The 27,331-nt window shown below is 41.8% G+C and overlaps 1 protein-coding gene across 1 annotated transcript; it reads right to left on the minus strand.

Moving 5' to 3' along the window:
- PRCP (prolylcarboxypeptidase) lies at window positions 1-25,242 on the minus strand. Its single transcript, XM_075198631.1, has 9 exons — window positions 25,087-25,242; window positions 11,944-12,084; window positions 10,113-10,214; window positions 9,843-10,021; window positions 8,597-8,754; window positions 7,160-7,332; window positions 6,877-7,041; window positions 3,482-3,669; window positions 1-1,763 (listed from the first exon to the last, which is right to left on the minus strand). Exons 1-9 carry the CDS (start codon window positions 25,189-25,191, stop codon window positions 1,544-1,546), a joined length of 1,431 nt encoding a protein of 476 aa, XP_075054732.1. The 5' UTR covers window positions 25,192-25,242; the 3' UTR covers window positions 1-1,543.
- Window positions 25,243-27,331: the final 2,089 nt, after the last annotated feature.

Genomic DNA, 27,331 nt, shown 5'->3' on the forward strand with positions numbered 1-27,331 from the left:
CACATTCAAAGTCAGAGTTTTATTGCTGTGTAAGGACTTCTCAGTACCAGACAAGCTTTTAAAACCTGATAAATGTGAAATTATGTCACCAAAACATTACATTGATTACAAAGAGAAGGATCCAGTCCCCTTGACAGATTAGAAAATTCTACATTAGACATATGCCAGCACAGTATCTGCCTCCCATCAGGGAAAAGTTACCAAAACGTGGGCAAATGGAAGTAGGAAACCATCTATATCCCTGTGTATCAGGTACTAGGGAGACTAAGGGTTATATTTACTAAACTGCGGGTTTGAAAAAGTGGAGATGTTGCCTATAGCAACCAATCAGATTCTAGCTGTCATTTTGGAGAATGTACAAAATAAATGACAGCTAGAATCTGATTGGTTGCTATAGGCAACATCTCCACTTTTCCAAACCCGCTGTTTAGTAAATATACCCCCAAGACTGGATATACAGACCTATAATCACAGTCAGTGGGCAGCAGTATAGTCACCAACAGTCCCTGAATTTCAGGGACAATCCTATTTTGCATCATGACCTTTAAATCCTAATACATTCCCAATCCTTCAGGACTGACCAACTGCATAGTACAACTACTCTGATTAAAGTACTTTGTTTACTAAGTTCAATCAATTATTTTTGTTCTATATACGCTCACGTTTATGGAAGCATCTTTAACAGGTATGTATGTATGTATGTATGTATGTATGTATGTATGTATGTAGTGTACAGCACGTGACATCTATAGGTCTACAGATATACATGCCCAGCTATAAAATTACAAGATGCAGGAGCATATGATCTGAAAGCTATAATGTATGCATTGCATTAACAACCCAAACCCAGTCCTCAGGGCTCCCTAACAGTGCAGGTTTTCCGGATCACATGTGACATAATTAGGACCACCTGTGGATCTGTTACAGAGTGTCAGTCAGTAATGAATACACCTGTGCTCCAGCAAGGAGATATGGAAAACATGCGCTGTTGGGGAGCCCTGAGGACTGGGTTTGGGAAACCCTGCATTAAGAGGTACATAAATACTGCTTACAGCGTAGACAGGGAGAGATGCAGGACAAAATTGCATAGTAATAGGGCATAATTATTTTTTAAAAAAATAAGCTAAATTATCATGCATTTGTATCTCCGTCCATGTTGCTACTAAATTTATCTGTAGACAAAGGAAACAGCCTGCTTTAGTGTTGGCCAGACATGGAATGTACTGAAGATTGAAGGAAAAGTGCCAGATTCTCTACAAAAATAAAGTAAAATACCCCATATACTGCATACCATGCGTCTCGCAGGTATATTTTCAAGTTTGTTAAACGGTTTCACCAGTGAGGTCATGCTATTTACACGCGTGTCCAGAAATATGGCTCAGCAAATTTACATGGAAAAGAATTCCTGCAACTTTAGACAGATCGGACTTTCCATTTCATATTGGCCGCTATAAAGGCAATAAAAAATAAAAAAAAGTTCCAATATTTAAGTCCTGAGAAAATACAGACAGGTCCCTTTATCAGATAAGCAACCAAAATCCATTTATTGCCCATCGATACTGAATTGCTTTCTGTATTCTTGTATCCATTTCTTCATGTAGGAGACCTCCAAGGCCCGAGCCTGGATCACAGACTTGGGGTCGTAGGCGTTATTGGAGCGCAGGTCCAGATGGTGAGCTCCATCGGATATAAGGATGGCGACTAGCGATTCGCTGAGGCTCTCCTTCACGCCACCGGCTGACCATGGATCCAGATCACCGTTACTGCAAGAGAGAGACATCGACTAACTGACAGATTGATGCACTTTTTGCTTCTACATCATAAATCAACGTATATGGAGCTTAGATTAAAGAAAAACTCTTCAATGCCATTTACATAGCAGCCTTTAGGGCCAATGCTTCTCCCACTGGGTTTTAAAAGCATGACAATGGGTTTAAGTTAGACGGGATCTCCAGCCTCACTAGGAAATTCTATCTCGGCCATGGATTCAATGTGGACTCAAAAGGACTGTCACTTATATGGGCAGCATGGTGGCTCAGTGGTTAGCACTTCTGCCTCACAGCACTGGGGTCATGAGTTCCATTCCCGACCATGGCCTTATCTGTGTAGAGTTTGTATGTTCTCCCTGTGTTTGCGTGGGTTTCCTCCGGGTGCTCCGGTTTCCTCCCACACGCCAAAAACATACTAGAAGGTTAACTGGCTGCTATTAAATTGCCCTTAGTCTCTCTCGGTCTATGTGTGTGTATGTTAGGGGATTTAGATTGTAAGCTCAAATGGGGTAGGGACTGATGTGAGCGAGTTCTCTGTACAGCGCTGCGGAATTAGTAGCGCTATATAAATAGATGATATATGGAATATCCCACAAATGTGCTCCTGAATGTATATTTAAAAAAAGGGACCACTAAAACTAGATTAGAGGCAACATTAACGTGGGGAGTATGTGCACACTAGATTTTCAATTTGCAACTATTCAGAAGGATATTACATGTGTGAACCTTCTAAGTTTATGCATAGCTTAAGTAACATGAGTCAGCAGTTTATTATGAAGCACCGTAGGAATTCTTATCTTTAATTATTTAATAACGGTAAGAGCAGCAGCTTGAACGGAGCTACACGACAATCAAACTGTATTCATTGTAAAGGTTACAGAATGACCTCACGCTGGACTCATTTGTTCCGGATATCAAATTATTGTGTCAACGTACACATGGTAAAAAGTAGAGAATTGTACTATACAAACATTTGTTTCATCTTTAAACAACTTATTGGCAAACTAGGACAAAATGCAAACCTTTTAGTCTAAACTCCTGCGTCTGGATTCAGAGAAGGGACAATTTGGGCAACATCTACAGATAAAATGCATGTGCTTTACTGGAAATAATAAAAAAAAGTTTGGAAAATGCAATTCCTGGCAAACAATGGGGGGTAATTAATCAGCTGTCAAAGAGCAAGGCTGCAAGCTAACCATTACTGCTCCCACCAGAATTACAGCTGAAGCAGAATAATGCTCAGTTGTCTGTAGAATATTTTTCTTCCTATAAATGTGGGAAATATGTATATATTTTTTTATCGCTGACATAAAAAGATTTGATCTGATTATTTAAATTCTTAGTCCTTTTAAACCAAATCAATCATTTTCAACATTGTACAATTTATCGCAAAGGCTGTCATTACAGAGAAAGGCCACAAGAGGGCACTAGTTGAAAACATTTCAGATCCAATTCCTGATCATTTAACATGCTGCTATATGTGACTTGCGAAAGGTAATAATATTATATTATTATTATTATTATTATCTATAGCAGCTTCTCAGCACTTATTAACTGTAATTGTAAAGAAAGCATGTCAAAATATTTAATTAAAATACTACACTATAAAATAGATTTTCTACACCTCAATCACATTGTCACAATAACTCTGGGTGATGGGACAATAAGGGGACACAGTAGATTTGAGGTGACATCATTGACAGCCATCTTACCTGAATATTATATTGCTTGCAGAACTGATGTTCTTCCCGCCATAGTTTGATGTAATCCAGGAAGGGCGCGGCCTGACCCCCCACTGCTTATAGCAAGCCTCAGAGTAAGCCTCGAAATTCCACGTCTGTGGTTCAAACATGTCAGTAACCCCATCCGAGCAGAAGGGCATCACCATTTCCGTGCACGCCTAACGAACACAACACCAAGAGTCATCATTCAGCGTCAGTATTCTACATACCAGTAACAGGATACCAACGTTTACAGAATACAATGGTTACAGACAACTATTAACCAACTTCATATGCTTTGTTCATCTTCTCTCCGCTGCTATGGACGTAGAAACTACCTTTTCTGCAGCTTCAGTGTATGCTACAACTTGCTTTGCATAAAGAGAATCAGTGAGCAGTCAGAAACACATACCCATTAACCTGCCATCAGTAAACAAACCTCAAATTGAACAGAGATCAATAATTTTCTTGTAATAAAAAGAAAATGTTGGTGATCATTTTTCACTTTTATCAATTAAGAATGTTAAGCCAGACATGTATCCGACCTCTATACATCTAAACGCTGTTCTTTATTTCCAAATCAGCGTGGATATCTCGTGCTCTGGAATTCAGACATGTCTAAGTATCTGAAAGACATGAGGGTTCCTGCAGCATTGTTTGATGTAGGTTCTATTATAAACGGAACACCCTGCTGAGTGCAGTGGGGGGGGGGGGTGGAGGAGTCGGGGGGGTACTTGAACGCTGTAGGAAATATGTCTACTTTGCAGCAAAGTCTTATTAAGAAAAGGACTTCTGAAGTTTCAGCTCAATACCAGTCAATGAATGAGAATTAGCCTAGAGAATGTATTAGGATACTAGGATAGATAAAGTTTTGTTGAAAATACTATTGCCCAAACTTAACGTTTTTAGAATTAATCTTGGTCTAGTCCAGGGGTAGGCAACCTGCGGCTCTCCAGGTGTTTGTGAAACTACAAATCCCAGCATGCCTTGCCACCTATCTGCTGGTTATCTACTGGCTATAGCAGTGTGCTGGGGGATCTCTGTGCGTTTGTTTCTTTCAGGATAACCCCTCCCTTTCAAGCACCTGCTATAGCCTATAAATTGATTGAGCAATGTCCACTTTATTTATCTACTGGCAAAGCATGCTGGGACTTGTAGTTTCACAACACCTGGAGAGCCGCAGGTTGCCTACCCCTGGTCTAGTCGAACCATTGACCTGTGTAGCAGTTTGCCTTTACTTTCCCTGGGCTATCTAAAGTGTAGACTTGGAGACCTTTTCTTGGCTGGGCTAGATCTCCGCTGTAAGAATGGCTATGCTATCAAGCATCTATCATTAGAGTTACAGCAAAACCAGTCTGGATCCTGAAAACCAACTTGTTCTCTGGAAGATTGGGCTTAGCCACCTTTATAATGGAAGCTAAAGCCTCTCAATTGGTCCAGCGTGGTACCACGGCCTCCACCATGCCCACACTGGGTTCAATTGGAAAGTTTAACGGTCAAATCATTCCCACTTTACAACTTAGGGCTTTCTGCAAATGCTGCACTGACTCATCTTTACTTTAGATCATAAGATCTTCTCTTATAATCCAGGATTTATGCAAGATAATGAGTGCACTGGCTTCATGGGGTAGATACACAGGTTCTATTGGGTTCTCCTTCATTCCCAGGTTTAAGGGAATTTAGTTGGTGGGTTACAGTGTCCCACTGGAGAGCGAGACCTGTCAAACCCATGACCCATAATGACCTCAGAGGAACCTATTCCATTCTAATAAGAATACCTTCGGTATAAGTCAAGTTAGATAACAAATGTAAAGGTTCAATTCACTGGCTCTATAGGCATATAGGAGATTGTTTGGGAGGTGGCCTTGAGGAATACTACCCACAAAAACATACTGTTCTATAGAAACTGACCAAGTTCTCGATTAACAAACAAACAGAAAAAAACAAATATGATAATTTTCTAGTGGTATAAAATTCCTAAGTTTCACCCAGTTTTCCTGTGTTTTGCAGTCTGGCCACACCACAAGCATGGAGTGGGTTTGACGGTCCTGATACTCAGTGAGACTTTCCAGTTGACATATAAACTTTAAAAGTTACCCTGAAGTCAGAATCAAGCCAAGTATTGCTATATAACTAGAGATACTCAGGCTCGGTTTCCCGAGAACCGAATACACCCGAACTTAGCAGATCCGAGTACAGAGGCGGCTCGGTACCGTCACACTTTTTCGGATTTGGAAACGAAGCAAAATGTCATCGTGACGTCGTCGGATCTCTGATCTCGCGATTTTTGGATTCCTTTATAAGCTCCAACATAGCGTGGTGTGGGAGGGAGGGCGGACCCACATTTATCTTTTCTGCCACTGCTGTGTGCCAATGTGTCCTAGATGTGCTAGGAACTGCCGTGTGTTTGTGTCATTGCTCTGTCGCTTACCATCCAGCCAGGTCGCTGCAGTATTTGTCCGAAAGTGTATGACAATAATATTGTGACCTGTGAGGTGGTCAAAATTGACCGCAAATGACTTGAAATTAGTGTTATTGCGGTTAATAATAATAATAATAATAATAATAATAATAATGTAAGAACAAAAAAAAGAGCAAAATTATGTTATTTTAGCATTTTTTCTAAAAAATCCAAAACACGAAGCTAATCCAGATCCAAAACCAAAACCAGTTCACGGAGGTCAGTGAGCATCTCTATATATAACCCATAAAACTACCAATTCAGTCACAACACACTCTTTGGGCATATGTAGGGAGGTGTTGGTGTTGTGTTGCATGCAGTTGGCTCAGTACTTATTAAATTTAACTGGGTAAAACTAAGTAACAGATGTAGAGATCGTTTTCTACCTTAAAAAATGGAGTAAAGTAGAAGCACATCTTGAGTTTAGGTTCCAGTGTATTTATGTTAACAGTTTGTTATACATCCATCTGAAAACCATTCAGATCACTAAGAATCTGTCTGATTTGACTTGTTTCACTGTTCTCTAAATTCCTGTTCTTACAATAGATTTATCAGTCTTGGCTCTATGAAGTGATACTATTTCTATCCCTTATGCTGGCCGAAATGTAAGGTGGGAGGAGCTTTATGCCAGAGTGAGCAGAGTGTGAATGACAGGCTTGCAGGCTTACCCTGCACAGAGGCATTGGGTGGATTAATTAACTGCAGCAAAGCCAATGATGTAACAGCAGCTTAACTGAAAGGTCTTTGGCTGTGCAGAACACTAAAGATGTGGGATATGCCATCTACAATGGAGTGTGGTGGTAATCCGGTACCATGTCATTTGAGATTTAGTGGTTCCTTATCCCAGTTCTTGTGTCTTTTCAAGTGCACAATGCACACACTGTACAGTCACCTAAAAACGCAAAAATTTGCATTTGTCCATTACCTGATAACTCCAGCCAAGGTCATCAAGGCTCCCGACGGCCGTCTGAGAGGTGTTTAGGCACGGCGTGTCCCCAGTGTAGTTATAATACACATTAATGGCCTGGAAGATGTTCTCCAACAGTTCCTTGTCCCCGAGTTTTGGATTCTTCAAGAATTTGCACACCTCCTACATGAGCAAGAAGTGAGATAAGTGTCTAGTAAGTTGGGAGATTCTTCCAGTAAAGTAGAGTTCAGGATCTCACTTTAGATGTACTCCTAAAGTCTTCTTGCAGTGCTCCCATTACCTTGATAGGCCAGGCAGGCAGAGGCTCCAGAAAGTTGGCAGGGTATGGATAGTCCACCATTGCCAGGTTCACCCAGGTCTCGCTCAGCCAGTTTTTAAATGCTACAACATCATCCTTGCATTTAAGTGGAGAGCACAAGTGAAATGCGTTGGACATCCATCGGATACCTTCATCTATCAGAGAGGGAAACAAAGCAATTCATCTTGTAAATGGTTAGTTAAAAACACAATAATACAAAAAAAAAAACAAGTTATAAAACCAGTCTGCACAAATTTTCAGGAGACATTTCACATGAGACAAATTTTCCTCAAATTCTGTAAACATAGAAGATATTGGGTACATTGTCAATCTGACAGTGTGTGACCACCGAAATGACCGATACGGAGCGTGTTAATCAACAGGATCATTAGATATGATGAAAAATGTAGTCTGAAGGGGATGACTGTTGGCCTGTGCTCACGTGTTTTATGATCAAACACTGCAGCAAAGCTGGAATGATTCAGCCACTTGCTCCGAGATGAAAGCAGCCAGACCATATCTGATCTGGTACCCCTGAATGGAACAATGACCCAATCAGTGGAGTCATACCTCAGGATAAGCTTGCGTGTGGCCCCTTTAACACCAGTGACCCACTAGACTTGGAAAGTCATAATTTTGTGTCCCATGAGCCTTGAACCAACATTAAAAAGGGAGTATTTTGTCTCAAAATATCTCCCAACTCGACACCTCCGTTCTGCACAAGATCTGTGTCTATCATCCACCCTCATTACATCCTCCCATTCCCGGTTCAAGGACTTTTTTTGGGCTGCACCCACTCTATGGAATTCACTCCCTCACACAATAAGACTCTCCTCTGGTCTACAAACTTTCAAGTGTTCTGAAAGCCCACCTCTTCAGACAAGCTTATAATATTCCTCAACCACCCTCTTAACCTCACTACATTACCCTATTACTACCCGTTACACAACTACCCCCAGACCAACATTGTTGTGTGTGACAGGATCATTTAGCTTAGGAGTCACTTTTACCTTTGCAGCCTGGCTGGGCCGAAATACAATCTATGGGACAATGGGAGTTTGATACATGAGGTTAAGTCTACATTTTATAAGCTTGCGAGCAGGGCCTTCTCACCTCTTTGTCTGTTTTACCCAGTTTGTTTATTAGTTTACTATGTTTGTCCCAAATTGTAAAGCGCTACGGAATATGTTGGCGCTATATAAATGATGATGAGGATAGGGCAGTTGGCAAATGATTGCACACATTAGTAGATTGTTGCCACCAGCAAAAGTAACATCTGAACAGGATCATTCAGAGATTGATCTAAAAGGACACTGTAAAGAATGGTAGGTGTTTTAGGCACAGCCATTGGGGACCAATAAAATAATAAGTTTGGTCATATTATATGCATATGGCTTCTCTGTACAGCTATAGACTTACCAGTTTCTCCCATACGGTTTATGGCTGACCAAGATTTGGAGACACTTTCATCGCATCCAGGTCCACTTTTTTTAAAGTCTTTTGTCACAATTTGATAATATAAATTACAGGGAACCAATTCCTCAAACTGCCAAATAGGAGCAGAAGCTGCGAGAGCCCTGAGAGAGGAAGGAAATAAATCATTGCTTGCAGTTTAATAGAAAAATAAAAATGAATCATTCCAAAACAAATTCATTAAATATCTCAGCATAGCTTCAGACCCTAGAATGCTCAGACAGTTTTGTATTTCTCTTAAACAATTGAGTCCTCCAAGCAAACATCTTCAAAAAGCCATACAAAAGTAGATTTGTTTTTAAACTAGAACACTGCCTTTAGAATAAGCACACTTAACCAATATATAGAACACAGATTGACATTGAGGTATTGCCCATAACAGCTACTTAACCCATTTGGTATTTTAACAGCCTGCACCTGTCGTAATTGCTTCCAGTATCTCAAAACTGGTTGACATTTTGACTAATGGAATAGCGCAGGTTTGTGGACTCAAGGCAATGCACCTATAGGCCCATTTTGTAAATAGCACCGCCCACCTAGCTAACAATGTTGCTTTGAGACAGGCTGTTGCAGCTAAATCAAAGTGCTCTTTCTGCTCAGTGAAAGAGATATGCTTACATGCCCGCCCCTTACCAATGTCTCATCAGCAGGTTTGAATTACAAAGTGAATAGCATTTCACACAATAACATTTACTTCAATGACACGGCAGTGGGGTGCACATTTGTACACTTTTCTTAACCCATGAAGAGTGGACACTCCATTTTTAACAACTTCGGACACTGTTGGAAACTTTGCTATAGTATCTAACCAAGGGTTAAGGCTAGGTGGAGCATTACATTTGCAAAACAGACCTTGCAGTGGTGAGTGGAGGATATATACATGTTTACAAATAATGCACCGTTGTTTGTTAAATGGTTTTATAGTTTACATTGTACATGCTCAGCTTTCTCGTTGCCAATTGCTGGCTCTTTAACTAGTCCCCAACTACAGCCAGAATCAGGACACCTTAGGTCAAGCACCCTAATGTCTCAGACCATGATCTGATCTGCCCAAGTGCATATCAGGGCTGAGACACAACAAAAATAAAAAAAAGAAGTCTTGCAGATATTGGATATCCTTTTTGGATGGCTCTAATCAGGTCATCTCAAAAAGCAGTCATCACTAAATTTATGTAGTAACGTCAGTACTTACCCCACTACAACGTGAGGGTACTTCATTCGCAGCCAAGCTGCCAACATTCCTCCGTAAGACCCCCCGATGGCGATCACAGGGCTATTTCTGGCATCGGCGGACTCCTTAAAGAACCGAATTAAAACAGCAAAGTCTGCAAGAGCCTGTTCAGAGGTTAAATAATTCAAGTGTTTGGGATCCTGGAAAAGAAAGTGGACAGTTTAGTTTTCCCAATTTGGGAAGATTGATTTATCAGAGCTTAGTCTGAGACCTTACCAGGGAAATACTTACACTGTATGATAGGTTACCGAAAGGCATAGATTGGCCATAATAGCGGTGCTCAGCAAACACCAACATAGCGCCAAGCTCCTCCGCTACATCCCACATAAACCCCTAGGAGAAAGAATATACATTTTATAATAGTCATTGATATGTAAGCTGAGATAAGTGAAACAAGTGTAGCTTAGAGTGAAGATTGGGACAGTAGCCAGGGCGCTCCAGTGGGCGGGTAGCTTAGACACTAGGGCGCTCCAGTGGGCGGGTAGCTTAGACACTAGGGCGCTCCAGTGGGCGGGTAGCTTAGACACTAGGGCGCTCCAGTGGGCGGGTAGCTTAGACACTAGGGCGCTCCAGTGGGCGGGTAGCTTAGACACTAGGGCGCTCCAGTGGGCGGGTAGCTTAGACACTAGGGCGCTCCAGTGGGCGGGTAGCTTAGACACTAGGGCGCTCCAGTGGGCGGGTAGCTTAGACACTAGGGCGCTCCAGTGGGCGGGTAGCTTAGACACTAGGGCGCTCCAGTGGGCGGGTAGCTTAGACACTAGGGCGCTCCAGTGGGCGGGTAGCTGCATAGACGTGATTTTAATTGTACTCTGAAGGGTATTTGCGGTTTGGTGGATGTGGAGAAACGAAAGGATGAAGAGTGTCCCCGCAGCACTTTGGACAGATTGAAGCAGTGGTTGTATATTGGGTATGAAAAGGAATATTCTATTAGTATTTTGAAGGTGAAGGAGACAGTACTGTGGGAGAGATTACATTTGAGAAATAAGGCTGAGGACAGAGCCAAGGGTATAACCAAGGCAGTAGGCTCGGGAGTCCATAGACATTGTGGTATGGACGGCTATTATGGAAATTTGAGAGGAGGTGGAGACTTTGGTACTGGGGAAGCTTGTGAGCTTTAGGTAGCATTGGGACATCCATATAAAGCTTGCAGACATACATCGGTCACATCATATAGTAGAAAGGATGAGTGTCAGCACAGGAGAGGTAGATAAGGGTGTCGTCAACATAGAGGAGTAACTGAAGGTTTAATGAGGAAACTAGTTGACCAGGAGGGTGTGGGACAGATAGGACAGAAGCTGGTTAGTGTGCCAGGGGTCCAGGATGAGGAATATAGCGAAGTGACACTTAGACATTGCTGTAAGTAGATCATTGAATACTTTGTGGTCAGACTCCATCGAATATTGGGTGCAGAAGACCAATTGCAGAGAGTTGAGACAGGAAGATGGGGGGGTTGTACACAAGATGTTCCAGTAGTTTGGAGGCAAAAGTAAGGAGGTGGTAACTGAAGGGTGAGGTTGGGTCGATAAACGGTTTCTTAAAATGAACACGCGTTTAAAGAATGATGGGAATGTGCCAATGGAGACAGGTTTAAGAGATTAACCAAGTGCCGTGAGGCAGAAGCAGTTGAGCGGGTACAGGGTTGAGGGGCAGGTTGTGGGGCAAGATAAAGTGCGGAGACAACTGCAATTTGTATATTGAGAAATGTCGGTCATCCTTCCTACAAACAAGTCATGTTTCAAAGTTAATTTTGCTATTGCCATCTCAAAGGCCACAGCTGAGGTGTAGTTTATAGAACTCTGGCTCATTAAAAGGGAATTTACCAAAGAAAATTTATGACAGTTTTGGGCACCGTGTAGAAACCCACAAGTTGTGTGTGCCGAGAATTGGCACAAGACAAGGACCAAATTCATAGTAAATGATAATTGGCTCTCGGTTAGCCGCTTGCTCTCTCTACACAATATTATATAATCCATTCTGGATAATAATTGGATGTATTTCCCATATAAAGCCTGGATATTTGTGTAAAACTCTCAGGTACACTTGTATCGTCACACACACTTACTGTGTTATCACTGAACAAGGTGATATCTCCTTCATTCCCAGTGTAGAACAGGATCGGGCCCCCAGGCTTCCTCCAGTGGGTATCAGACACTAGATAGCGCTGCTGATATGTGGCGTCCTCACAAAATCCAAAGTGGTCAATCTGAGGAGGAATATTAAGAACAATAAACTTACATGTACAATCCAATCACTTAGTGGAAGAGCCCAGAAATAGGTCCTGAAAGTCATCTTGCAAATGCGTCGGCAGTCAACAAGCATTGTTTAACCTGGGTTCTCCAACTTCTACTAAAAGAAATATACTCCTCGTCATTGGTCCTCTCGCTCAGACCCCCTCTCTGCAAACGCTTCATCTTGGTAAAACAAGACGGGACGCTGGAGTGGAATGGGGGTAACCTATTCTAAGTCATACACACATCGTCCAGTTGAAAAGATTTTGCAGATTATTTTAACTAGTGCCTTATGTTAGAAATACAACACATACTAAAGCGATCTGCAGACATGCACAAAGGTCAGTGTCCACGCGATATCACTGCATTAAAGAGCAAGTATAACCGGAATATACAAGAAATAACTGGAGTGTTTAGAATTAAATATGTCCATTATGCTGACGCCTCTGCAGCAGGTTGCTATGTAGGGTGGTCTCTAAGCAGGCAGAGTGTGAGTGACAGCATTGCAGACCTGCTGTGCAGAATGCATGGTGTGGATTGGTTGATGCATACACTGGGGCAGGGCCAGTGACACCACAGCATTTCAAATGCCTGCAGAATCTGATTTTTGACCTCTTTTAAATCCCCTCCACACTGTCCTAAAGAGGTGCTGGGGGGGAGGGGGGCTGCAGCCGACTGTAGTAGAGGCTTTACCTTGCATTACTTAGCAGTGCTGGGGTTTAGTGCACCATTCAGCTAGTCATACACGGGTTGATCCTGCCTCTCGGGAACAAGCACCAGCAGTCAGGATTGTAGTATAATTTGGTCACACACCTAGGTGTGCAGATTAACTTCATAGGTTCCCGTTAGTGTGGTCAAAAGGGGACTACCACATAGGGTGGTTAGATGCCACCTGCGGTTATCTTCTGCTCATATATAAACAAACGTGCCCAATAAATCTATCGCTTTTTATAGTATTAAGTTTCATGGTTGCTTTTAGACAATACACCCTACGATATGTGGCAGATTACCATTTACCGGAGTACTAAGACAACTTTGATCCTCTTACTCATTTTGGCACTTCAGTATTTAAAAAAAATATATATTGGCTGTCTTTATAGGATAAGTATTATTAAATGAAAGTCTTTGATCCTTAATTTAAAAAAAACCCATCCCCCTACCCAAAAACACCAAATGCATTTACAGAGAGTTCATTTTCATGACAGAAAGGCAGCCAGCGGCTCCGGAATCCCCAACGTTGGCTCCTGCTTGGCGCTCAGGACAGCTGAGAGCTTTGGTGCAGATCCAGACACTTCCCCATCATTAATGGAATAAACAGGACCTCTCTTTATAAGCTTTTCAGGGGAGGTCAATCAAATTTTGGGAGCAGGATTTATTTATACGATTTATCAGAGAAGGCTTCACTTATAATCCATACAATGCCAAGTTTGCGTATCCCAAATCAAAGATAAAAATCTGGTTGGTGGTGCAGGGTTATACAGCAAAGGTACCACTCACATTACAGGACTCACAGCTCATTCTGAGGTTAGGAACTATAGACCTGTAAATGTAACATGTAAGCAAAATAAGGATAACCTTTAAATATGCCTAAATTTGAAACAATGAACAAGAAGTTGCTGCTGCGATGTCCATCCTGTCTGATCAATTTCCTCCGCTGGAAAAGATAGGGTTAGTGAAGAGGATTTCCTCACCTCGCCCACATCGTGCCCACCCCATACCGGGCAGGAAGTGAGAATCTCCCTTTGTTGATTGAGACACTAGTCTTATAGGATATTAAAAGCAACAAAAAAAAAAGAACGGAGTAGTAGATTTCAGGTTTATGACCTGGGGAACGTCAACGTATGATAAAAACTAGAATAAATGGGACAATTAGAATATTAATAGTTTATCTCCATCCAAACTGTAAATTTTGCAAATTAACAGTCCGTGCTCCCATCTTCCTCAGCGAGTGTCAGTTGCCATGGCTACTGAGGAGTTGCTTCTGCATAGTAACCCAATGAAAAAGTAAGTCACCCGCAGTGTGGCTAGGCCAGGTGTTGTAACACTACATGCCCCAGCATGCTTTGCCAGTAGTTAGCCAGCCAACAGCTGGCAAGGCATGCTGGGACTTGTAGTTTCACTACACCTGGAGATCCACTAGTTGGCCGGGCCTGGTCTAGGCATTCTAGCTATGACAGCCATAGCAGTAAGGTGTATCTGAATTGTTACCACAACTGATGCGTAGTTATATCAGAGTTAGAGATGTTGAACGACCAGTGGCCCATGAGGGGGGGAAATAAATACATTAAATAAAATATATGATTACCCATAGATGTCAACATTGGCAGCTCGTGTCCCGGGAAGTCCGGGGATCGAAGAATTGCACCGTTAGCCCTGTCCCCAATGCTGTCACCATCCTTTTTGACCAATAAAACTAGGGGACGGGGCCACAAAGACGCATCCGTGGCGCCAATAAGCCCCGTCCCCTCCATTTACTTTTCCACAGCTGGTCGGGAATCGGGAGAATTGCCCTCTCTCCCGGGAGTCTGACCCAGATTTCGGTAGTCTCCCGGATATTTCGGGAGAGTTGGCAAGTGTGTGATTACCAGATACGAGCTAGTCAATTTTCCCCAAATAAAAGATATAAAAGTTCTGCCTTTTTATGAACACATTAAAAGAAGTGCTTGTAGAATTCAGAAATTTCTGAGTGAGTGATTAAAGGATAACTGTACTGTAAAAATGAAAATTCAGCTTTGACTGAAGTTCAATAAGTTTTACCATTATACCAAAAGGTACATTTTGCCAACTCAGCAGGTCCAATGATGCCTTTAACCGGCAAGTTACCCCCTTACTGTTCCTTTCACCATTTACTTGCTTTAAGCATAGTTGCCTACTCTCCCGGAATGTTCGGGAGACTCCCGAATTTTCTGTGTAAACTAAATGGAGGGGGCAGGGCTTAGTGGCGTCATTGTGGCCTCGCCCGTATTTATTGGTTCCGAGTAGTGATGTCCATTTGGCGGCGGGGCTAATGAGGCGATTCTTAGAGCCCCGCCCCCACACACCCACCTGCACCCCAGACCTCCCGGAAAACATCCCAGTTTTCTCCAAAAGAGTCTTATCCACACAAGAACTCCCAACTCACAATGCTCAGAATTTATAGAATTCAAACTCCCATTTCAAACAAGTTGACAGGACAAATGGGGATAGGGTCTTGTGACCAATATGTTTTGGAGGTCACAAAGGGTGGATATTATGGCCTGAGCAAACTTCAGTTCATAGACATCCTGGTTGTTAGTTTAAAAATTATGGTATTCTTATTTTGCCGGTGCCCTGTGCAGTTTGGGAAAAGCAGCTTTTACGTTAGCATGTCAACCGAACGATGGCAGGGTCAAAGTTAGAGGTGGTGGGGCTCAGGGGGGAAGAAAACCAGAGTCTTGATTATATAACAGAATATACTATGAAACCCAGCGTGGTCACCAGTAGATGTTACTTGGTAACTAAAAACATTTTCTCCAGAGTGACAAGAACACTCTTTTCCTAATCACCGCCTATTATTCAGAGTGTGAAATCTCACAGGAAACAAGACACTGCATCAGCCGCAGATGGAGAAATGATCAGCAGGACATACAGATGGGGACACTGCTGGCAAGTAATCAGCGGAGAGCTCTGCACAAACAAAGTCATCCTCTAAAGTTACCAAAACAAAACATGATAATCCCCCTGGGCCCAGTCTGACCTCCAAAACTAGAACATTATCAAACTCAGGTCACCTAGAGACATCTTTATCCCTGATGTGCTTCTGGTGGTCAGATACATTGGCCATTCCAATAAACACATCATAGGTCAGGAGATCCTGACCTACGGGTAAGGAGCCAAGCATGGACTACTACCCAAATCTGCTCTGAAGGACAACTCCCTCCCGGAAATGTCATTAACAATTAGCAGAAAGCAACCAGGGATCTGATTGCTAATAGCGTCAGTAAAGCGGATTGTATAACTGGCTGACAGCGTTCACTGTTATAGTAAAATAAAGTTCAAATGCAAATTAAATCTGAGCGTGACGAGAGTCACAGTCCACGGTAGGCCGTGAGCGGAGATATACTAATCATGCTTTAATGTTACTTCATACAAGTGCTCAAATTCCTACTTTTTATGAGATTACCCTTATTTTTCAGACAAAAGTAAAATAATTGAATAGAAGAATAATTAAGGGAAAACTACAATTGTACAAAAGCGGATTCAAAGACATTTTTGGGTGAATATTGGCAATTCCACAGCAGCAATTGCTCAGCAAATCTTTCTATTTTCTGAGCAACTGTACCCCCCACATGCAGGTCATTGCAAACCCAAACTCTTCTCTGTCTGACATCCCTCAACACAAAGCAGCTGTTCAAATGACCCCAATGTTTGGCAAGCGAGCGCAGGGAATATTTAGCTCCTAGTATACTGACCAGATAAAACAGGACATTGCTATTAAAAAGGCGTCATTGGGGTATATTTACTAAACAGCGGGTTTGAAAAAGTGGAGATGTTGCCTATAGCAACCAATCAGATTCTAGCTGTCATTTTGTAGAATGTACTAAATAAATGATAGCTAGAATCTGATTGGTTGCTATAGGCAACATCTCCACCTTTTCAAACCCGCACATTAGTAAATCTAGCCCTTTGTAAGTTGAAAACGCCTCAAAATTCACAATGCAAACAGTATAAATCACAAACGTCACATTAATACGCAGGTTGCACAGAAGCATACTGGATTTAGGGGACAATGGCAGTAAGTGTGTAGATATAAGTAGCTATAAGTAGACATATTACATTTATACATTACATGTACTTCTTAAATTTGAGAGTTGAAACTGATAAACAGACTATGGCTTCCAGTACACCACACAAACAATACCCAAAATCATCCTTAATCCCCTCCTTTTCCATCCCATATTGCCAAATTCTTACCAATTATTCCAGCATGGATTTACCATTATTATATTAATATAGAACTTTAATATCTAACTGGTTAAATTCCCACACTCCATGCTCCTCACATTCCAATATTCAGCCATAGCCAACATTCACCTCATCTAGTTCCCATGTTTAAATCCACGACTAACCCATCCTTCCAGCTATGAGCCAAATCCCACCACTCACAGTCTCCCTAATATACACCCCATACTAACTAACACACAATGCCACTAAAGTCTTGGTTAGTGCACTCATCCTGGCTTGGCGATTGTAACTTAGCAAGTCTTCCCCTCCACAAACTGTCCCCACTTCAGTGCTGTCTGCTATATTCCCCTCATCAATAGCATAACCTCAACTGTACGAGGTCCCCACGGTCAGTCCTTACACTGGCTCCCTTGAAGGCTAAATTTCAATTCTCATTAACATGTAGCGATCCATAAAGCTATGTACACACTGCAGAATTTTTCGACCGACCTGTTATCTCAAATTATTGTACCTACGACTGAAGGTCCGATCAGTCTGGCGATTCATCCATACACACTGACACGATTTACCTTCAGATATGTGCTCTTCATCTGGTCCTCTAGTCTTCAGAGAATGACAGCACAATATTCATTCATTCATTATTGTCACACTGATTAAACCACCTTGTTATACCTATCCACATGTCCTAACGAATTTCGTTAGCTCGTGTGACTCTGAAATGAAACATTCTGTCTCAGAACTAACAAATTAATTATTCCTTCTACAGCGCTCTCTACATTTATTCACCAGGACATTCATCGCTAGCATCAGCTGAAAAGAGCCCAACTCTGTAAACTCTATGGAGATCGTGAGCATGAGATACACACTACATGATCGGTCAGTGATTGGTCAGAAAATATTACATCATATGACCAACCAAATGAAATGATGATCGGCACTTTGGGGCGACTTTAGATCATTGTGTCACTATACACACTATATACACTCACACGACATGTGACTAAACGGTTGGATGATTGGAGGTTTTTCGCGCAATAATCGGGCCAGTGTGTACCTAGCCCAAGTCTCTCCCAACCTTCCACTATGCTTGTGCCAAAACCTCGTTACCACCACACACCCCTCCAGGACTTCCCTACAGCAGCTCCTCCATGGAACGTTTCCCCTGGCTATGTTACACTCTGAAAGAGGTCACTGAACCCGCACCTTCGCCGAGAAGCAAACCCCGACACTGCTTAGTCCATCCTGCTGGCCTCCACCTTGTCTCACATGTTACATTTCCTCCACCCAGTGACTGATTTAGGGTTCAGGCCATCCTAGGCTAAAACGCATGTAACGCCCCCATGCCTTCCACGCCAGGCTAATATACGGCAGGCAAAAACAAACTCATCATTAATTTAAAATCCGGCTTCCTGCACCCACCCCTCACCTCCAATGTTTATGTTCCATGTTTTTAAAACTCAGCTCCACTTGGTTTTAAATGGGTGCCGTCAATCTTTGTAACTAATTAAAACCAGAACGGTTTAGTAGACGGGAGGCATGACTGAGCGGAGGGTGAGGATGTGAAGGGAGAGGGGGATGTCACTTACGCCTGTCGCCATTCTTGTCTCTCCTACTCACTTATCCTCAAGCCCAAGTGTGACTCATTGTCTTCATCCATGGTGATACATTAAGACCTTACTACATTTGTCTTTCATTTTTGGTATTTTTCCTTTTCAGAAGTATATTGTAAAATTAATTTCACTTTCCAAAAATGTTGCCCCCCCCCCCCCCCCCCCAAAAAAAAAAAAAAAGGACAACGATAGGGCCCTGTCTCCAGCCCACTTTAGATTGTAAACTCTCACAAGTGTGACTACCTCAACCCTCTTCTATTGGTTTGATGTAGGATGCATGGCCCTTGTGGCTCTCAAAAATTGCACAGCACCAAGTAAAATCCTTACATTTTATAATTACTGGAACACAAAACAATCCACAAATCTGTTCTTTACCCAGAACAGCTCTCCCTAAACAGACGAGAGGAACTGAAAGCAGATGCCTGGTGATTCATGGCTGAGGGGTTATACGGGCTATCTTCAGTTCCTAATACTTTAGCAACCACAAATTCTGTTGAGTTGACTGTACAGCAGAAATCATGTGACTTCCTAACGTTCTCTATCACACACAGTGATACTAAGCACATCATAATATAAGGTGTGTAGGAAATCACATGACCTACCTAAAAATCATGTGACCTAGCTAAAATACCATCACAAGAGACAGACCTGGTACAAGACTGGGGCAAGGGGCAGCCATGGTCTGTGCTTCGTTTGGGTCACAGCTGGTACCAGTGTTAGACACATTCTTGTTCTCTGTCCAGATAGATACAGAAGTGCAGAAGATTTTTAGTAGCATTGATGTTCAGCAACAACTTAAGAAAAATAAATCCACATATACTATACTTGACAATCTTGTTAAAGTTCTTTCCGGGAGATCCCAGGCAGGGGGGCCTGATTGGAGGGCGGGAGGGGTGGGGCGTGGTGAATCGTGCCATATTTTGCCCCCCCCCCCCCCCCACGCGACAAAAATGTTGCGGGGGACGGTGCCAAAATGATGCGAGATACGTCATTTTGACAGCAAGATGCCGTTTGCTGGATATTTGCCTGCTCTCCCGGGAGTCCAGGAGATCTACCCGTATTTCAGGAGTCGCCCGGGCTGGCAAGTATGACATACACCATTTCTTTCTATTTGACAAGCCTTAAAAATGGTCCCCGTCCTGCTTTCAGGTCAGCTGGGCCCTCTGCTTGGCACACTGGCTGCATTACCCACAATTCCCGTGTTTTAGAAATGCAATTTAAAAACTTAATAAAAAAACAAAACAAAAACCAGATTCTCCCACTAACATACATAAGATAAATGTTATATCAGAGTGCAACTGTTGTGTCTGAAAGTGCAGTAGCGGAACACAGGTCACATGTCATAGTAAACATTCTGAATTAGCCGCTATTGACAATCTCAATTAATGTGGGATGACTGTTCTTTCCCGCTCAGTGGGTTTTATCTGCCTCATCATGCAGGAAGCTTCTCCTTTATGGATGACTGAGAATATTTACGCTGGAAGACAATCCTATAGACCAAATAGCGACTGTCAGATGCAAACTCAGTGCAGCCCTAGTATCGTAAGGACATTCTAATCTTTTTACCAGCAATTTAAAGTTGGACGCAAGCGTATTTGCGCATTGTAATTTTGAAAGTCATAATTTGCTGCAAGGCGCATACACACAACTTGCGCCAGTATTGTGAGCTGCGCGTATTTGAATACCATTAGCCCCGTAGTCTTTGAAGCGGATCAGAGCGATCATATGGAAGTGCAGTAAAGTAAGTACATGGAGGGTTAAAGTTACATCTGACTTGTGTGCTTTTGTAGACAGTTTATTTTGTGTCTACACAAAAGTAGACGCTACACTTGCTGTACAAGTACTAACTAAAGCCTATTTAGAAAAGCGCCTGAGCATTATGCAACTCTAAACGTGAGCGGATGTATTTAACTTCCAGGTAAATTTGCGTAAAAATTTGCAAAAACTCTAAACCTCACCCTTAATATTGGAGATTTAAAGCGCTGTTAAAATACAGTAGCCCGGAGTTTTTGAAGTGCTTTCTTCAAACAGCTTGGTAAAGACAAAACAAAATATCCTTCAATTTTCCACGATAACGCAGCCACTAGTCCATTGGATCTGTAGCTTTAATCCATTTAAAAATCTGAGATTTACCTAGACACGAAGGGCAGCCAATGACTGAGCTGAACCGATATTATAGAGAACGCAGTCACACTAGGAATCTAGAGGCTGTCCCTGATTGAGGTAACATTTGAGTGTTATGCTTACTGTATTTTTAATGTAAAATAGAAAATAAACACTGAATTTATATAGTGTTACTTAAAAATGCGACTTTTGAGCGCCAAGTGTACTACTCGTTTTATCAAGAGCTATTCTGAAGGTGTATTATCCAACACGTGGACTATCCCATTACACCACACTACAGCATTATAGGGACATCTGCTTTAATAGCGCAGGGCTTTATAATGCAATGTGAATGGCTATTGTGATTGTGTCGTTACGGGTAAATGAGCCGGCCTCAGGATGCCGGCTGTTAAGTAGGGAGGAAATGACGGACCCTTCCGGCCCGTGTTTGAAAGTTGTGTCTGCAGTGTGACCCTGTGATTAGGAGCGCATAAAAATATATCATTTCACTGGCAGCATATAACAAGTACTTCCTTATTGCCAAACAAGCTATTGTGTTTTTCGTACAGTCCTTTGTTTGTATTGCGCTATTAAAATAGTCATTCAAGGTTTGCCAAGTACATTAGCTGCACTGATTGGGAGAACAATAGTACAGCTATATCGCATAAAGAGATAGTATGACAGCACTTACTGGAGAGTTATTGTAGATTGAACTAGGGCTGATGAGGTTATGTGATAGCAGTGGGATCGGGAGATGGACACTACACCCTCATCCACGACATGTCCAATCTCATGGTATAACATAATCATCACCATTTATTTATATAGCGCTACTAATTCCGCAGCGCTGTACAGAGAACTCACTCACATCAGTCCCTGCCCCATTGGGGCTTACAGTCTAAATTCCCTAACACACACACACACACTGGGGTCAATTTTGATAGCAGCCAATCAATCCACTAATATGTTTTTTGGAATGTGGGAGGAAACCCACCCAAACACAGGGAGAACATACAAACTCCACACAGATAAGGCCATGGTCGGGAATTGAACTCACGATCCTAGTGTTGTGAGGCAGAAGTGCTAACCACTGAGCCACCTACTGAAATATAATATTTACCTTAAATAATTGCTAACTGCACAGTATATCACAGCACCGATATGGAAGCGACAGCCAGCACAACAGAATTCTTAATAGGCAATACAGTAGTAAACAGTACTATAGTGTTCTATCAACTATCAGCTCTGTCATCTATCAGCAACAGAACCCTGAGGATGTGCACGTCTAGATCCATCTAGCGGTTAAGCAGACGAGAACATGGCTCTCATACTCTTCATTGCTACGAGACGACCCAAACGGCACTGGATAGCAGTAATAGCAGCATATGGAGAGAACTTTCTTCATTGGTATTGGTTATCTAAAGGGAGAAGGGGAGTGTTAAATATGATTTTTTGTTAAGGCCTCATAAGCCCTTTGTTCAGCAATTTATTGTAACTTACATAGAAATATTATTTGCTAAAATAGATTATTCTTTTTTCTGCCGATTTGCAGTTTTACAAGATGTAAGCCCACGGCCTTGAGGTTAAACTGACATCGAGAACACCTGAAGAATGTATCATGATATGAGAATAAGTAGCTTCATGTTCAGCTCGTAGTGTGGGAGCTGTGCCGTTGTGGTATATATGAGATGAACCTCCAGCTCCCCTTGAGTTAAAAATAATAGGCTCATCTGTCCTTAGAAGGGGGAGAAAGTAAACACCTCAAGAATACGTGAGAAAGTTAATCAGTAGCGCTTCTCATAGATTAATGGTATAGACTATGCTCATGATGTAGGATTCATTTATTTAGTAGGCTATAAAAACTTGTATCTTTGTATCAATAAATCAAAGAATATTCCTTTTATACAGAACTTGGTCTGTGTCAATTCTCTCCAGCTGATTGAAGCACTTCCAGATATACTTGACACCGCAGGCAAACTTGGATCAGAATTTTAGATCTAACAGGAGAACAGGAGGGAGTAACTCAAACGGTTTTTAATTGTTAGTAACACTAACGAATCTAACCAGCTCTTGTTCGCAAGAGTGAGAAGTGACCGGCAATGAAGACAAGAGACAATAAGAAGCAGCTGTAGCACCAACAACAAGACAGTAAACACAAAAACAGACACTACAAAATATTATCTACACAAGATAAACTTGGTTTCTAAAAGTAAGGCGTACACAATACAGATGTAATCATAGCGTCCCTTTAAATACACCACAACCTGTCATTCCGCACTGTAAGTTAACACATGAACACAATAATTATAATCAGATGCAGAAAATGCCAGATCAATTAATACAATTAAGCATAATAAGACTGGACAACAAGTTGTACGAGGGTGACAGACATGAGACGTAGGGTGGAGAGGACCTGGCCATGACAGCTTATTTTCTACCATGGAGTAATGAGACGCAGTAGGTGCAAACAGGGCATCGAGGATATGATTATTGAAGGGTCACTGAAATTCCAACAAGGTTTTAGAAATTAGACATAAGATATCAGTGGGGATTTGCAATAGAATTCTGTAGATCTATTCGAGTTTTTAAACCAATGCAAGATGCTTTATAGTGCAAGATCACAGCTCAATAAAATCTGCTCCTGTAAGAAGGAAAATAAAGAAAATCTACTTATAACCCCCCTGGGGCCAACCTTTTAATAATCTGCCTGGGAGAACCGTGACCCCTATAACAGGTCAGAGACAATGTCACCTTTCTGGAACTAGAAGAGGGAATGAACAGATACAGTATTTATACAGAGTTACAGAGGATTCTAAACCTCTAGTCCGGGTTCTAATTGGGAATTGTGCTGCCACAAATGACATCAGTGGAATTGTTCTGTCTGGTTGGTTACAGATTTCCACCCAAGAAAGTCCCTTATAGACAAGAGCTATAACCACATTTCATGTTCCGCATTTTATGCATGTTCTCAGAATAAAAATCAGTTTGATACCACCCCCTCCCCACCCAAACTTTTATGGGTGCCATTACCTGTCAATTTAAAACACCCCACAAACACAGCCTGTACAAGTTAGTTTTTTACGTGACAAATCTATGGAACTGCTGTGTACGGCGCTGCGGAACTCTTGGGGCGCATAACAAATATAGGATAATAATAATAATAATAATAATAATAATAATAATAATAAAAAATACAATGTGTTCCAATTATTGGAACACTTTATAGAGCTCTGAGATTTTAGGTACTTTCAGGTCCAGGAGCAATATCATCTCACTTGTCTTTATTTATGCAAGTTCACAATATCACATGTCACGGTTATACTTGCAGTATTAGAAAGGAAGAGGTCTGATCCTCTTATGATCATTGCTTTCTATAATATTAGAGTTCTGTACTTATACAGGAAAAAAATAATCAAGGCCTCATTTTCACATGATATACAACTTGCAATCTAAACACCTTTTAAATGCATTTTCCATGTGTTATGTTTTTACCAATACAAACTATTGTACGGCTAGCACACATCAGTGCATGAACGCTGGGTTCTAACTTTGTAAACACTGTATTAAACCTTACAAGGCAACTGTGGAACAAGCCCATAAGAGGCTATTTAGAATATTTCTAATGCTATTACACTAACAGCAGCTAGGTGTGAACCAGCCTTTAGTAGCAAGTAAAAAAAATGTGTTGACTCTAGAAAGAAACACCCCACTGCTTTGTGAAAGTCAAACTTATTCAAAACACTTATAAATTCTTACCCCTATAACTTGTTAATCTAAATATGCTACAGGCTTCCAGTGATAAGAACAAAAGGATAAACATAAGTTGCTCACCGGACGCTACCATTTAACATTTTGTAAAAGCCCAAATTCTCATACAAAGACATTAACTTGGAATAAATGAACCCCTTACTCTCAGCATTTGTAACACAGGACCACCCAGTCTGACAATAACGCAGCCTAACACCTGAAACTACTGAGAAGGCAAAACTAGTGGGGGATAAATATTACCAATGTCTCACTTGCAAATGCTTAAAAGCTGCTTTACTATTTAGCTTCACTTTCAATGGAGATCAATCATCCAATCAGCATCCTAATACAGCTCCTGGTTACCCCAGGACACCTGAGGTGTGGTCACAGCACCCCAGGTCAGCTGATCACAGACATTGCTACAAAGTAACCTGAGCTGTCAGCAGACTGCACATAAAGAGACACATCTTGCGAAATACAGGAAGAGACAGACTCGTGATGGGATGAGAGGTCTCCTTAACCCCTAGAGAGCTGAAGTCAGTGGGGCTGCTCATCTCCCAGACCACCCTGCATGACCTGTGCAAGCCCTCTTACCTTCTGGTCAAAGTAGTAGGTCTCATATGGGGGGCCACAGTGAACAGAGATCCCCAGCCAGGTCCAGAGCAGAAAGAGACAGCCTGTCAGCCCTAGAGATGCCATATCTGTCTCTCTGTGAGAGATCAGGGGATTCCCTGTCTATATAGACTGTCACAGGGGGAGGAAGGGACAGCCCCCAGGAGGAGACTCAGCCCCCTCCCATTTAACCTACTCACTGATGTGCTGGGTAATGACAGAACTGAGCTACTCTGTGGCACAGTTACCCACTGCCTCTGCCACTCTTAGGTATATTTGCAGACTATCCCTAATCATGTGCAAGGGAGGGAGGGGGGGGGGGGGGGGGGTGGTATCTCATTAACCCTTCCAGTACTTATCCTAATAGGTAGAGTCATACATGGCTTGAACCTGATGTAGTCCAACACACTAGTAATAATTGTATGGTGTAGTGTCTGGCAGTGATTTCTAAACCATCTCCAATGAATAAATCATGACATATTAATTACAGGTCAGTGAGCATGGAGCTCTGAGAACGGCAATGGTGACAGGGGCTTTGTTATGATGAATGTCCAGTACAGAATCGTTTTAGAATGTTTCAATTTCTAGAATGAACAATAGCTAAAGTACAAATTAAATAATTAAGTGTTTTTCTTGTATAATGGTCAGAATATATAAATACACACACAGTGGGCGAAGTGGAGAATTAGAAGTGACAGTATGGGAGATTTAAGTGAATGGAGTATGATAGTGTTATAATGAAGGCAATACGACAGTGATGGACAACCTGTGGCTCGCCAGGTATTGTGAAACTACAAGCCCCAGCATGCTTTGCCAGCAGTTAGCCAGCTAATAGTTGGCAAAGTATGCTGGGACTTGTAGTTTCACAAGATCTGGAGAGCCACAGGTTGGCCAGATCTGCGGTTGGAGAATTGTGCGCAGGACCGTAACTAGGGCTGTGAGATAGGGGCGACCGCCTAGGGCGCAACGCTGAAGGGGACACAGTTTATGAATATTTTAGGTTCATTTGGCTAAAATTGAGGGCTAGGGGGCGGCATTGGCGCTAAAATTTTAAGTTATGGCTCTGAGTAGCAGTATGGCATACCACCATTGCAAACATAACCCCACCAGAACCTATAGCTGTTTGTTAGATACACTCTCTAGCATGGTGTTTCTAACACTCCTCCTTGAGGGTTCCAATCTCCAAGGGGGGCCTGGGCAGTCCTCTGCATACACCTAGTACCTGTCTTTGTATCACATATAATCATATATAGGATATCATATATAGGATAGAGTTTTTTGAGTAAAATAGACCTTTGGGTCTGTTGTGCAAAAGTAACTGAAAAATCAAAAATGACCACAAAGGTAAATCGCAGATTTTTGGCCAACTTACATGCACATTGGGTTTCTTTGTTACTTGAGTTTAATTTACATTTATCAAATGTAATATTCCCAATGATAAAAGCTTGAAAATGAGATTACAGGTATTGATAAGATATATTTTAATATATAAGTTCTGGGCACAAGAGAAATAACCATAAATGTGCAGTGGGTACATACCAACCCCAGTTTGGAAGTATAATGTTCTATTTTGCAAATAAGATTAAGATGATTGTCTTTGTCCATTTTATTACAAACATTGTACACTCAAAGATATTGGTGTGATACTTATAGCTGATATTTCCTAAAAGGAAAGCTATGGTTAGTTTTACAGTGGCTGGCATCCCTGCCTTACAGGGAATAATGGATTCACAACGTAACAGAGGGATAGGTTGGTGTGTTTTAACAAACAATGGAGAGAGAGAGATTACACTCCAAAGAGAGAGAGTACGGGGAGACAAAAGGAGCAAATGGGAACAGTAGGCAAAGTGGGGATCACTTGAGATTGGAGAGACTAAACTACTGTCACTGGGATCACTTGACTATATTATCCTTAACTCCTACAAGATATGCTATGATATGACTGATCTTCCTCTCTTTCTACTACACATTAGCTGCAACACTCTGGAAATCCTAATACTGGATCAAATTTCTCACCATCACCTACAACGCCAAACCTACTTCTCAAATCTCTACTTGACATGCTCTCCTTTAACACCCTCTCAGGTTTATTTCTAATCTGCGCCTCGCCTTCTCTATGATAATCACCTGTAACTCCAACCAACCTACAACACTTCTCCTGTGCTGCTCCCCACTAATGGAATTCCCTACCACACCCAATCAGACTCTCCCACACTCTCTTTTTTAG

The sequence above is a fragment of the Mixophyes fleayi genome, chromosome 2, assembly GCF_038048845.1.
Source record: "Mixophyes fleayi isolate aMixFle1 chromosome 2, aMixFle1.hap1, whole genome shotgun sequence".
Classification (NCBI taxonomy): domain Eukaryota; kingdom Metazoa; phylum Chordata; class Amphibia; order Anura; family Limnodynastidae; genus Mixophyes; species Mixophyes fleayi.

Bases quoted from the DNA above. Each gene is read 5' to 3' on its own strand.
- PRCP (XM_075198631.1), bottom strand. From the start codon at position 25,191: ATGGCATCTCTAGGGCTGACAGGCTGTCTCTTTCTGCTCTGGACCTGG. The intron at 8,755-9,842 runs GTAAGTACTGAC...TTCCTCTCTCAG, and splicing joins TACCCTCACGTTGTAGTGGG to GGCTCTCGCAGCTTCTGCTC. The intron at 7,042-7,159 runs GTAATGGGAGCA...TTGCTCATGTAG, and splicing joins TGCCTGCCTGGCCTATCAAG to GAGGTGTGCAAATTCTTGAA.